Below are 12,970 nucleotides of genomic sequence, written 5' to 3'. Positions count from 1 at the left end.
AGCAAAAGGTTCCAGGGAGCAGCAAGTGGATTCGGTCACTGGGGACAGCGGCCACGGGAACGAGTCCCTCCTGCCTGCACCCTCCTGCCAGCCGGGACGAACCCAGGAAAGGGGAAGCAGTTCCAAGGGAAGGGCCGGAGGGCACTGCAGCCCCTGCGGCTCTGAACGGTGCCAGGACAGCGAGACAGGGCTGGAGGCCACAGGGACAGCGCCCTTCTCACCCCTCCCTTACCGCATCAAGGGATTTTTCCTAACTGGAAAAAAAAAAAAAAAAAGCCCAAGCAAAAACCGTAATAAATATCAGGGCTAACTCTGAAGTGTTTGGGCAATCCCACGGCTCTGCAGCTTCCACCAGAACCAGCACTGCCAGCCTGGAGGTGACCGGGAGCACCGGTGGGATCCCAGCCCTGCATCCAACACCAAACCTGCTCCCAGCCCAGTCTCGTGGCACAAGGGGGCTCTGCATTCCTCCCTCTCTTGGAAGCAGCAAATTTTTCCCAAACCACTTGCCAACTCACAAAACCTTTTGTGCTCCTCTGATATGTGTCATTTCCCTATCATGAGAAATTAGGTCAAGTTTTTCCACTGGTTTTTTTTCCTCCTCAGAAGAGGCAGCTTAAAATGATGCCTTAAAATGTGTTGTAACAGATTTTTTATATTTATGCAGGATGAACTTAACACCGGATTTTTTTTTGCCACTTTGCTATTTATATACATATATATAAAATGTATAATGAAGCTTAACCATACAGCACAGAGATTACAATTGAACGGCACACATTCACCACCAGTGAGGGGGCCAACCCCTTTATACACCCTCTGAAAAATCTGGATAATAATATTAATAATAATTAAAATCCAAAGAAAGTACAGTATATTTAACAAAATAGTAAATATTAAACAGTGAATACTCTACTTAATAAGGACCTCGCCTTGTTTCAAGTTGGCGTCAATCCACAAAAATATACTTTTTAATCTGGTGACCGTACAATACATAGGTACTTACACCAAAGGTGATAATATATTTAGGATGCTATATACACAAAGAGTTTGGCTCAAATTTAAATTTACATATAAGTGTTCATGGCTTATTTTTCCCCCAAGGTTCCGCCTGCAAGTTTTTCCTTTTCATCTTTGAAAGCAAAAACTAGAAAGTCAAAATAAGATAAAACTATACTCTACAAAAAAGCTACAACATACAGCTTTGGCTTATATAAATAATTCATAGCAGAATGTGTTCAAAAGTACTGTATATAACTTTATATATAGTCTTCAATTCATTAGGGTATTGTTTTCTTTAATATAAAATATACATGAGCTAAAATCCGTTTCTATATTTTTCAAAGGTATGAACGTAAAAACAAATTTGTCAAACATATTCCAATTATAACTTAATATATTAATTTTATTTTGTTAATGTTCTATTTTCTAGGCTAATATTTTCTGAATATTTCATGCGAGTTCTCTATGCTCTCTTTCACTCATTAAAAAAATCACTTCTTTGACCCAATACACTTTTTTTTTTTTTTGCACGTGCAAAACAGGGTTTTTGTTTGTTTTTTTTTTTTTATTTCTTATAGCATCAGCCCTTCTCCATGCACCCTCTGCAATAGAGACCCATGCCAGGTTGGGTAATAGAAAGGTCAGTTTATGTACAGTATTGCTTTCTTCTTCCTGCTTTTCTACTGCTCTGCTGCTACAAAGCAATTATTTCTTAACTACGAGTAACCATAGAGCTGACTACACACAGGGACGGTACTACAGGCGAGCCCTCGCTCGGGTGGGTGTGGAGGAGGAGGAGACACTGCGGGGACGCCGCTCTGCGCGGGCCGGGCTGGGGTCACACACGAGTCCAGGTAAGTGCCAGACTAGAGCTCAAACCTACGGGATTGTTCTGTTACTTTTACCAAGGGACATCTGCAGCTATACAAGAGTTTGTCGTAAGTGCCTGATGATTGGTGTATGCTACACACACTAGCACATATATATGCATGTGAAGATATATATATGCACGTATGTATATACATATAAATATACTTATTCACGTCCTTATTTATAAATTTAGATATGTCAGGACAGTTCATGTTGAGAACACAAAGCTGCGAGGGCGGCACGGCGGGTTTATGTCACCCACGTGTCCATCCTCATGCGTTTTACCGAGGGGCTCTCCCGATCCTCCGCGTTGGGCGGCCGCCCCAGCACCACGGGCGAGTGGAAGTCGCTGCGCGGGTCCTCGCGGTCGCTGCCGTCGTAGGAGCTGCTGGAGCTGCTCAGGCTGTCGACCGGCGAGCGCCCCAGCTCCTGGCGCGACGGCGGCGGCGGCGGCTGCGGCTGCTGCGGCTGCTGCGGCGGGAACCCCGAGGGGGTGACGCGGTCCCGGGGAGGGGAGATCGGTTCCGATTTAATGTTGATGTTTTGGTTGGTGTTAATGGAGAGGTTTGAACCCTGAGATAGCTGGCTGCCAGTGCTGGGGAAGGAAAACCAAAGGTGCAAATCAGAAAACGCAGAAAGTGAAAACCAAGTGACGATTCGTGTGTCTGTGGTGGTGAGGGCTTGGGGCTCAGCACAGAAACAAATGCAGTTTACTGGGAAGAGCAAAGGTGAAAAAATCATTAATTAAAGGTCTGAGCTGCGTTTACAGAAGTTCAGAACAAACAAATATTTCCTATTGCCAAACAGTTCAGTCACCACACAGGTGCCCCCTTGGTGAGAAGCTGAGCCTGCAGGGACACAGCTCATTAGCTGGAGGCTGGAGGTGACTGAAGGGACAAACACCCCGACACAGGAATGCTTTCCAGCACAGACAAGAGGTGGAAATGTGCTGAATATTCCCCTGGTGCAGCTGCTCCAGCCCCCCCCAGTGCTGCCCTGGGTACTTACACAAGAGAGCTGAGGGCCGCGGGACGGAGGTGGTGCTGCTGCCAGGCAGACACCTGCCCCAGGGACAGCATTCCTGGGGAGTTAAACCCCTGCAGGGCAGACAGGTCTGCACTAGTCAAGGAGTAATCTAAGAGGGAGAAACAAATAAACAACAAAATAATGTATAGGGGGGTTCATATATATAACATACATACATATATATATAAATACAAAGAGTTTCTGCCCAGAACAAATAAAGGCAGCTGATCCAAAGGAATCCAAACATGAAAACTCTGAAGTCTGGGAGCAATCCTGCCAAGCTCATGGGGAGCTTAACAGTACAGAGGCCTCCAAATGAAAAATTTTTGCCTTCTGCTTTCAGGTTCTCCATGTTGCTGTCTGGGAGCTTGTTCCAAACCCACAGGTACAACACATTAATGCAGTGTATATACAGAGGTGTGCACCTTACAGTAAGACTTGGCCCTGTGCTGTCAGAGACCCACACACATCCCTGCAGGAGCCTTCCTAAAGGCCTCAGGAGTCCCAGCTGCTCCAGCAGGTGAAGTTTCTTGGGCTGCCTTTTTCTTTCTGCTTCATTTCTTCTCAGTTGTCACTTCTACTAAAACTCTGAAAACCTTCACACATATTTCTGCATAGCTTCAGAAAGGTTTGTCCTAAGATGACTGACCCAAAAAGCCCCTTTTGCAAGACTAAAATTGAATTCAAAAAATAAAGAAAAAATAACAACTGTGCAGCCCCTGCAGTGACCCAGACATGCACTGAGCCTGCAAAGCAGCCAGGCCTCCAACACCTGCCCGCTGCAGCCCAGGCACACCCTGGAGATGGATGTGCTGGGCTGATGGGATTTGTCAGAGCAGACCTGAAGGAAACACTGATAGGAATTCAGTTCCCATGTAATTTTTTTCCACTGCAATTACAGCTTTCATGACCATGGACAATTAACTTCTGACACTTCAGACAGGACGTGTCTGGTGACAGGGCTTTGAGAAGGTATTTTTCCAAAGAGCACATAAGTCACTACACAATTAGCTGCATTATTAATTCCCTAAATAATCCCGTATCTGCTGGCAGTGACAGGAGGACACCCCTGCTGCAGGAGGAACCTGGTGTGAGATGTACACACAAGAGCCCCTTGTGCACCACAGAAACCATCACTGCTGTGCCCCCCACAAGCAGCACTGCCAGTCTGTACCTCTGCAAAACAACTGACCTGCAGCCAGGAATTTATGGCTTGGTGTGCTCTGCTCAGGTGTCAATTATTAATTAACTGATTGCAAGGGGGTTTAATATTTTTTTAAATGCCTGGATTGTTTTAGTAATTCAGTTAGTTCTGGCCCTTCCTCTAACAATCTACAGAATACCAAAACAGATTATATAAAATAGGGTATTTGTGGAAAACTCATATCCAACATTTTAATTAAGGATCCAAGAGCTGAAGCTATCCCTTCCAGTCCTGAAAAAAATCAACCTTATCAATCCAGAAAAACAATTAAGGTATTTAAATTTTATCTTAGTGCTTGAATTGCAAAACTGAAATTGTGCTGTAAGTGGAGACTACCCTGAGAATCCCCAGGCAACAATTTGGTTTCAACATCAAATTTCTTCCTGCAAATCCCCTGAAAGGTTCAATCTGATAGAAATGATTCTGAAGTGTGTGAAAACCACTAAAGGCTAAAAGCTTTGCACAAATTATTTGCATTCTCAAAGGAAATGGGCTGGAGTTTAAAATCACAGCCCAGCACTTGTCCATTACGTAGGACATCAGTTCCCACTGCCTTTGCTGCTTCCCGAGATTCCAGCCCCTCTCAGCTTTTGGTGTTCCAGCCAGCAGCTCCCAGGTTATTCTGAGTGAGGGATGCACCCAGCTGCTCCCTGAAACAGCATCCTGGACAGAAGGGCTGTGTCAGGTGAAACTCACTGAGGCTCCTCTGAGCAGGGACCACAAGGGTTTGCTCTGAACAGCCACTGGACACCAGAGCTATCCAACCTAAACCTCCCCTTGTGCAACTGGAGGCTGGCGTTGCCTCATGTTCCATCACTTATTACTTGATTTTCATGAACTACTTTCCCAACCAGCAAACCACTCATCACTTTTACATTACCAAATGCCTTACATCACACCCAGCTTGGATAAAAAGGAGTTTTAAGGTCCTGCAGACAATAAAAGTATCTGAAGAACAGAAGTACTGAAGGATCAGCTATTGCCTAAACGTGAGGCACTCCAGTTCCTGGTGGGATTGCTACAGGCTCGGTTTTGATGAGTAAGAGCCTTCATTTGAACTGAAGAGGAAAACAAAGTCAAGTGTCACAGAAACACGAATTTCCTGGGCTTCTGACTCCGTGTGCAGTCCCAGCCCTGACCCCAGCTGTGGAGGCCAGTGGGCCAAGAGGAAAAAGAATCCACAACGCTCCCCTCGACCCCTCAGGTGACAGCCTCATCTGTTAGGGTGAGAAAAAAGCTTCTCCCAGCATGCCCTGCTGCTGAATGTAGATGAGATGTATCCTATTGGTCCCTCCCCTCTGTCCCACCCCTCAAGATCCCCATACAAACCCCTGCTTTCCCTGCCTCAGGGCCCTTCATCCCTGCACCCTTCTGAGGAAGGAGCTCAATAAAGGCTCTCCTTGGAACCCCACGCAGACCCCGTCCCTCCCTGTGCGTGGCCCGGATCCCAGGAGAGCTGGAATCACCTGGTGTGAGCACGGGTGTGAGCACGGGTGTGGGCACAGGTGTGGGCACGGGTGTGGGCACAGGTGTGAGGTGTGGGCACAGGTGTGGGCACAGCCATGGCTGTGCCCCCAGGGTCTGTCTGAGGCCCCTGCTCCAGGCACGGTCAGCAGCACTTACCGGTGCTGGGGGTGCTGTCCCAGGTGGCCGTGTACACCAGGCCCTGCGGGGGCAGGCTCGGGGTCGTCACCGACAGCACGGGGGTGGCCAGGGGCTGCGTGGACTGAGAACTGCTTATCCTTTGGGTGTTCTGCAAGGGATGGAAATGACAAACCTTGTGAGCCCAGGGGCAACAACGGGAAAGGCAGTGCCAGCGTAACAGAGCATTGCATCCCAGCGTGCTGCTCTGCTGGGTCTGAGTTAGGAACGCGTCCTTTTTGTCAGCATTGGTTTTCTAAAAAAGCTAAAATATTTCAAGACAACCAAAAGGATCTTGGCAAACTGAAATGAAAAATTAATTGAAGGCTCAGTGGGCCACTTCCCAAGCATGCAGATTTCAACAGTGTTAGCGTTGTAGGACACACAAAAATTAATGCAATTTCTTAGGGATACACACAACAATTCTCAGAAGTTCTTAAGTGATTTAAGAGTTTTGAGTCTTATTTTTAAAGAGGTTTTAGTGCAGATGGTGAGATGCAGTTCCACCAGAAGAGAATCTCCCACTTCACAGTTGTTTATCCAATTTTCCAAATTTCAGCTGCCAGTTTTGACACTGTGCTGACTACACCTGTCCTGAAAGGAACACAGAGATCTTCTAAATTTGTGTTGATAAGACTTCAGTGATAAAATAATCTTGCTGTTCCCATGGTTCCTGAGAAACTGAGAGAGCACTTGTTATAATGCAGATATGTTTCCAAGCAAATGACACTGGAGTTCACAAAGAGCAATGGTGCTTTTCTGACAGGGAAAATAGCTAAACTAGATTGTCTCAGATAATTCAACTGTGGGCACAATTTGGCTTTTTAATAACAGTCCTTCTTTCCTATATACTGGAATGAACATCTGCAGCAAACATATCACTCAAAATTAGCTCTAACCAAATTTGCTGGTTAGAAAATTAATTAAACACTTTGGTGAACAGCACCAGACAGCAAAGCTGCTGCCACAGAATGTTCTGCTCTCCACGGTGATAACTGCAAATATTCCTGAAAAATAGGAGGTTCAACACCATTTGGCCATGACAAATACTGTCAAGAAGAGAAAATGCTAGGGTTTTATTTTTCAAGAACAGATGATTACTTTTATCTGCAGAATTCTTAGAAAGAGCAGTAGTTTCTACACCCTGTATTTCTACAAGGAGCTGGGTTTCAATCTGCTGGAAATATGTTTTCTTAAAGCAAACTTCTCTCTATCTCGGAAAAAATATTTGCTACAAAAGGAGCAGTTTCTCATCTCTGGTAGGAATCCATTTCATAACTTTACAAGACTGAAGTTACTACTCCTTTCCCTTATTTCAGACACAGATATTTCAGGATCTGCAGCACTTAAATTTTTTCTCCACTCTAATCTTGAGAGAACGAGCAGCATTAAAAATGCATCATTCCCTTAAAAATATCAGAATGAGCAGGTACAGAAATGGGGCTGTGTTCAATTTCAGCTTAAATTTATGAAGATGAATTGAGGGTTATCAATCTTGTATCTTTCCCATTTGAAGAAAGAAATATATATCACAGCTCCCATATTAAAATTAGCCACAGCTGTCACTGGCTGCCAGCTTCTGATCTCTCTTGTGTCTGGCTGCTCTTGAATTCCCATCTTTGAGCCTCCTGAGGATTTGGGGGCTCTTTGGCATTTATTGCCAAACACACACATTGGCAGATGTGCCCACTCTGCTTCAGAGCTCCCAGGTTTCAAAGCTCCCAGAGAAAGCCCCTCTGATTTTCTGTAACTGATCCCTTTAAATCACTTACGTACTTCTGAAAATCTCCCCTAGACCAAGTTTATCTGGCATAAAGAGATGTTATTAGAGCAGATTTTTGTGTCTGTCAGGAATTGACCTTTCTCCAAAGCTTTCTTGGATGGCTGCCTATAAAGTTGGGATTACTGCATAATGGAAAAGTAAAGAGGAATATACTGGGAAACAATCCAGACCAAAGGATTTCCTTATGGGATTTTTTTTTTGAGTGGCTAATAAAGGTGGTTTTCTGAGGTAAATTCTTTCTGAATATAATTCTTGGAACACTCAGCCACACAAAGACACTAAGCAATACTAATACTTGGATGAGCCCAATATTTGTTGTCCTTGCATGACAAATTTCAGGATTTTTTTCTTTTTAATCTTTTTAACTGGTGCAAATGCAGCAGGAAGAATTCAGTATCTTTATTTCATGCTCTGCTACCATTGGTAGCTGCTTTTCACATTCAGCGCTCAGCTCCAACCACAGAGTGAGTGCTCAGAGCTGGGATCTGGAGCTGCTTCCCGACACAGGGATGAGCAGCAGACAGGAGCCTGCAGGTGTGGGCTGTGTTTGTTTGCCGCGTTGGAGGCAGACCCTGCACCTTTCCCTGTGCTGCTCCTGGCAGAGCTGCTCCCGCTTCCAGCACTAGATGGCCCACGCCGCACACGGCATCCACGCGGCTCCAGCGCCCGCCTGCGCTGGGCAGGGGCCAGGGGCTCGCATCCCAATCCCAATCCCAATCCCAATCCCAATCCCAATCCCAATCCCAATGATATCTGATCAAGTGTTTTTACACTGAGATTTCCTTCTTGCGCTGAAAACCAGACACTCCACTCTGAAGACAAGAGGAAAGTGGGAGAGCTCTTTCACTGCTCAATTAGGAAGACATCCCAATAATGCTTAAAAACTTCAATTTGAATTTCAAAAACCGTTTTCCCTTACTTTTTATATCTATTTCTCATGTTTAAGGTAAAAATCAACCAGCAGCATGCATTCATCAAGAAATGTATCTAAATCACTAATTTTCCATGCTTTCATGCAATTAGAGCCTCATATGAGCAACAGGTCCATGTTCAACAAGAAGTCAAGGTCTGCAAGAGGTCGATTTATTTCTCTGTGATTCTGACACAGCATCTTGTGCCTGGTTTGTGCCACAGCAGCCAAACAATTTGAAATTTGCTCTAAAAATAAGTTACGAATTATTTTAGCCTTACGTTGATTTTCCAGACAGAATGCCAAATGTTAAAACCTTTAGGGAAAAAAAAATAGAAAACACTCAAATCCCAAGAGTTTCCTTTTAAAAGCAGAATGTCTTTCCACTGGAAAAAAAGGTAGAATTATTCATTTGCAATTCTCTGTTCCTTTTGGTAAACAGGGAACACCCCTGTGGTTTGATAATCTCACGCAGGATGAAATAATTCTAACCTCCAAAAAGGTGACCTCACCAGCAATGATGTCATCTCCTTGAAAGGAAGAGAAGTAACACAGGGCTGGTGTTACAATCTGAAGAACTTCACAAGTGAAGCCACTTCCTAAAAATATTCCAATAATTGAGGGGGTAGGAAGTGATTATTTGTATTTCATACAGAAGGCAGTACACATCCTATACACATGGACAGTTACTTTGTAAGGCTCTTTTCCAATGTTCCCTCCAAGAAAAACAGAAACATTTTCGGGGAAAAAATTGGAAGTTTACAAATGGCAAGCACTGACTTTGAACGTGTTTTCAACTTGAATTGGTCAGGTTTTTAGTTTGATAAAACAAATATATTTTTGTCTGCTACCAAGGGAACACTGGAATCATTTGAAATATGTAATGAAACTACAGTTAAAAAGCTGTAGTGAAAGACATTTCCAGCATCTTGCTGTCTCTCAGCAAACAACAGCCCAAACTCACCAACTCCAATTCATCCTCCTCCGACTGTACTCAGCAAACAAGAGGGATAACACAGTTACTAAAAATAGCATTGCTTCCAAATGAAAGACAAAGTCACGTTTGTGCTTCAGGATTTTGATTCATTTTAATTAATAATGTGGATTTGCTACCCGATTCTGTGGATAATACTGCTAGAAATGTAATACTTGATGAAATTCGTGTCACATAAAACCTGCTGTACTGAGCAAACAATGGCTTTGGGGAAATTGGTGCAGCAAGAGCCTGGTGACCCCAAGGACACGGCTGCACACGGGGAGGTGCAGCACGGCAGTCTCTGCCTGCACTGATCCAATAACCAGCTCAGCAACAAAATACTGGTCACATACAACCATCATTCCATGCCAGCATCTACTCTGAAATCTCCTAATTCCCCCAAAAACACAGACAAACCCAAAGCTGAATGTGATGTTGTTCTTTGCAACACAACATTAAACAGGTGCTGTGCACCACTAACATCAGAACTGAATTAATGCTTCTATTTCTAATTAAAAGCGTAATTGTCACTGTAATGATCAGCCAGTGTACTTCCTATCTCTCCTACACTTCAGTATTCCTAGAAAAACCTTTTTTTTTCAAGAATCATTACTCTGAGGCTAATTATAGCTTTTGTTACTTGGATTAATTTGGCATTATTCATCATGAGTACTAGTAACAAATGTAAGCACTTGTTGTAGCTTAAAGACAAATAGGAATTATACAGAGAGTACTTGTGTTGTTTATATCCTGCTCCTCCTGGTTATGGCCCATTCTTCCATATACAGAAAACATCCACAGAGACACTGAAAATTTCTACATGGCAGCAAAAAACGAGGACCAAAGGATTTGGCCAAGTAAATTAAAGGAAAAACCCAGTAACACTTCCTGCAAGACCTGTTCTGGGCTTGAGGCCGTGGCTGCCTCATGGCTGACACAAACCCGTGTGCTATTCCCAGCCTGGCTGGACAAACCCTGGTGCCAGATGCCAGAGAGCAGAGCAGCCCTGCAGAGCACTCAGTGCCCTTTGATGGCCCCGCTGGGGACACGAGAGCCCCGAGGACAGGCAAGGGCACGTTCCACGGTGCCACATCACAGCAGGGCTGCTCTCAGCCCTTCCTCACCACAGAGGCTGCACTTCACATCCCACAGCCATTACGACCCAGGAAAAACAGGTACAAAATGTGCTTTAGGGCACATTAATAGAGCTCACATCACCAATAAGATCAGCCATTCCTCCACAGAATAATGGATAACCCTTTTTAAAACCCACATCCTCCAAACCACCGGAGTTCTCAGTACCAAGTCAGAGGGATGTCAGATCAAAACACCCCGGTCCTGTCTCTATGATTGTGCTCTTAGCACATTCAGGTCAGACTGCTGTTTTACAGCTGTAAAAATTCCTTACAAGCTGAATTCTCCCCACATCACAATCTGTACTTCTGATTTTCATCAGTGGCGTTTCAAAATACAAACACCCCTCTATTCCTGTACCCTATGGTAAGCAGGTGAGACAGTTTCTCCCTGTGCCTGTGGGCAGAACAGCCCATTTCCACAAAGCCAGACCCAGAACTCTAAATGTTTGAACTCACCAGTGGTGGCATCATGCCCTTGCTGGAGGGTGGGATGACGACACGGAGGTCGGGTTTGCGGTTGTTCATGCCAAGGTTTCCTCCTCCTGGTGGAGGTGGGGACTTTGTAGGCATGACTTTGCCTAGGCCATTCCCACCACCACTGGTACCAAGTAGACTTGGTGAAGCTCGGGAATTCACAAACCCATTTCCTGAAAGAGGAAAAACCAATGGACCGTAAGACTGAGGAGAAGGACGATACAAAATTTTGGTGCTCACGTAGCAGTTATGAAATATTTATTTCGTAAAACTTCCGATAACAAACTTCCCACAAGGGGCTGAGTATTGAACAATTGAACAAACACAAACCACTCTGACCAGAGGATCAATATGGAAAGGGAATATCACTTCAAGGGCACGCTGTGGCAGCTTAAATGCTGAGAAGAGCAAATTGCCAAAGAACTATTTCTAATAACATCCGTTGTGTTTCGTTTGCCCTTTGAAGCTCCTCCAGGCTGAGCCTGCAGAAAAGTGAGGGTTTTGCACAACCCCACTTGGTCCCCACCCCCACAGAGAGAGCATGGACTACGCTGAATTGCTGCTGTGAGAACAAAAGATCAGCTCTTAAAGTCTCTGTTTCTCAAATTTATTCTTCGTATACCTCCACGACATGTAGGACTAATTTCAGCATCAATACATACTGTCTGATAATTATATTTAGCAATGGGGGAACAAATCCTTTCCCTTCAAATTCATTCCAGATATACACATCATTTATGCCCATAGGTTTAACAAAGTCTTTGTCTTACTCCTGGTACTCATTTTAAGTGGAATTGGGCAAGTTAAATCCTACAGGTCCAGGATTCAGCACTGAAATCTCCAAGAGTTGAACACGCTCAAGGTAGAGGCCTCAGCTTACACTCAGAACTGACCAGAAAACAGCACCAAGGCAGTAAATCAGTCAAGTGCCCAGTATTCTATTTTCCCATCCTGACAGAAGCACCAATCATGTTAACCAAAATATATTTCTCAGAAAAAACTTTAAAGCCACATTCCAATCACAGAAACATATTTATAGCAACAATTCCCAAAATACACAAACCTTATTCAGCTGCAAACAGAAAAAAAGTTGTTAAGGAGAATTTTGCAACAGGGAACCCCATAGTTCACCCTACAGAACCTGTGTGTGTGTATAAATAAACACAATTCATAGTAAGATTCTGTTTGCACTAACACTGCAGGTCTGAAAGCAGCTTTTATAGGCACAATCAGGGAAAAGTCTGTGAGACAAAGTTCACTGTGTGGGAAATTCTCTCTTAATCGCCCATAGCGCCACGCTGGCATGAATTTTGCACTATTATTCTAATTTGAACAGGCCCCTATGCCCAATCCAATTTTATTGCATTAAATACATATTAATCTAAAAGCAATTAAAATAAGAAAGTTGTCAGTGTCACATTCTAACTTCTTTAGCAACATTTTAATGCCTTTAAAAGCACAGCAAGAGGGAAGAACAGCAACATGTCTGGCAAGGGCAAAAGCAAGGGCAAAAAACTTCATGGAGGTGCCTGGTACCACCAAGATACTCAGCCAGGGCACACTGAGAACCTCGATGGGAATTCACCAGGATGCTGTGAGGAGGCCTCCTCTGGATTTACTCACTATGTGCATTTCCCACTGTGCCAAAAGCCTGACCATACATGGATGATCTGATATGTCCCTTGAGTTTTCCAAGGTTAACGGAGCAAGGAGGAGTCATTCTAATTTAGTACTTTCCTGAAGCATTTGCATAGGAGGTATGGGAATATGACTTTTAACTCAGAACTTATGGGGGAAAGAAGGAACACAGCAGAAAGCAAAGTTTTTAATGTCAGCATTCTTCCTTCTGTATTAAAAACCACAGCAAAAACTGATTTTGTGATTAAAGGATCTACATCCCTCAGCAGAAAACAGCAGAATTTATTCAGATGCTTCTAGGTTAGAGATA

General features: G+C 44.1%; 1 protein-coding gene across 5 annotated transcripts in view; it reads right to left on the bottom strand.

Annotated features, from left to right (window-relative positions):
* Nucleotides 1-267: 267 nt before the first annotated feature.
* The window catches only part of MEF2A (myocyte enhancer factor 2A), an 80,236-nt gene continuing 67,533 nt past the window's right edge, over nucleotides 268-12,970 (bottom strand). For 3 of the 5 annotated variants that reach the window (XM_066559098.1, XM_066559094.1, XM_066559093.1), the window contains 5 exons: nucleotides 11,005-11,195; nucleotides 9,401-9,424; nucleotides 5,726-5,855; nucleotides 2,881-3,007; nucleotides 268-2,467 (listed from right to left, as the gene is read on the bottom strand). In XM_066559098.1, coding sequence (XP_066415195.1) covers nucleotides 2,122-2,467; nucleotides 2,881-3,007; nucleotides 5,726-5,855; nucleotides 9,401-9,424; nucleotides 11,005-11,195 — 818 coding nt within the window. In that variant the 3' untranslated portion in view covers nucleotides 268-2,121. The remainder of the gene's footprint in view (nucleotides 2,468-2,880; nucleotides 3,008-5,725; nucleotides 5,856-9,400; nucleotides 9,425-11,004; nucleotides 11,196-12,970) is intronic. The other 2 variants (XM_066559096.1, XM_066559095.1) reach the window with 1 other exon arrangement.

This window comes from Molothrus aeneus, chromosome 13 (genome assembly GCF_037042795.1).
Source record: "Molothrus aeneus isolate 106 chromosome 13, BPBGC_Maene_1.0, whole genome shotgun sequence".
Taxonomy (NCBI): Eukaryota; Metazoa; Chordata; class Aves; order Passeriformes; family Icteridae; genus Molothrus; species Molothrus aeneus.
The sequence above is the reverse complement of the archived record's forward strand: the minus strand, read 5'-3'. Positions and strand labels throughout refer to the sequence as shown.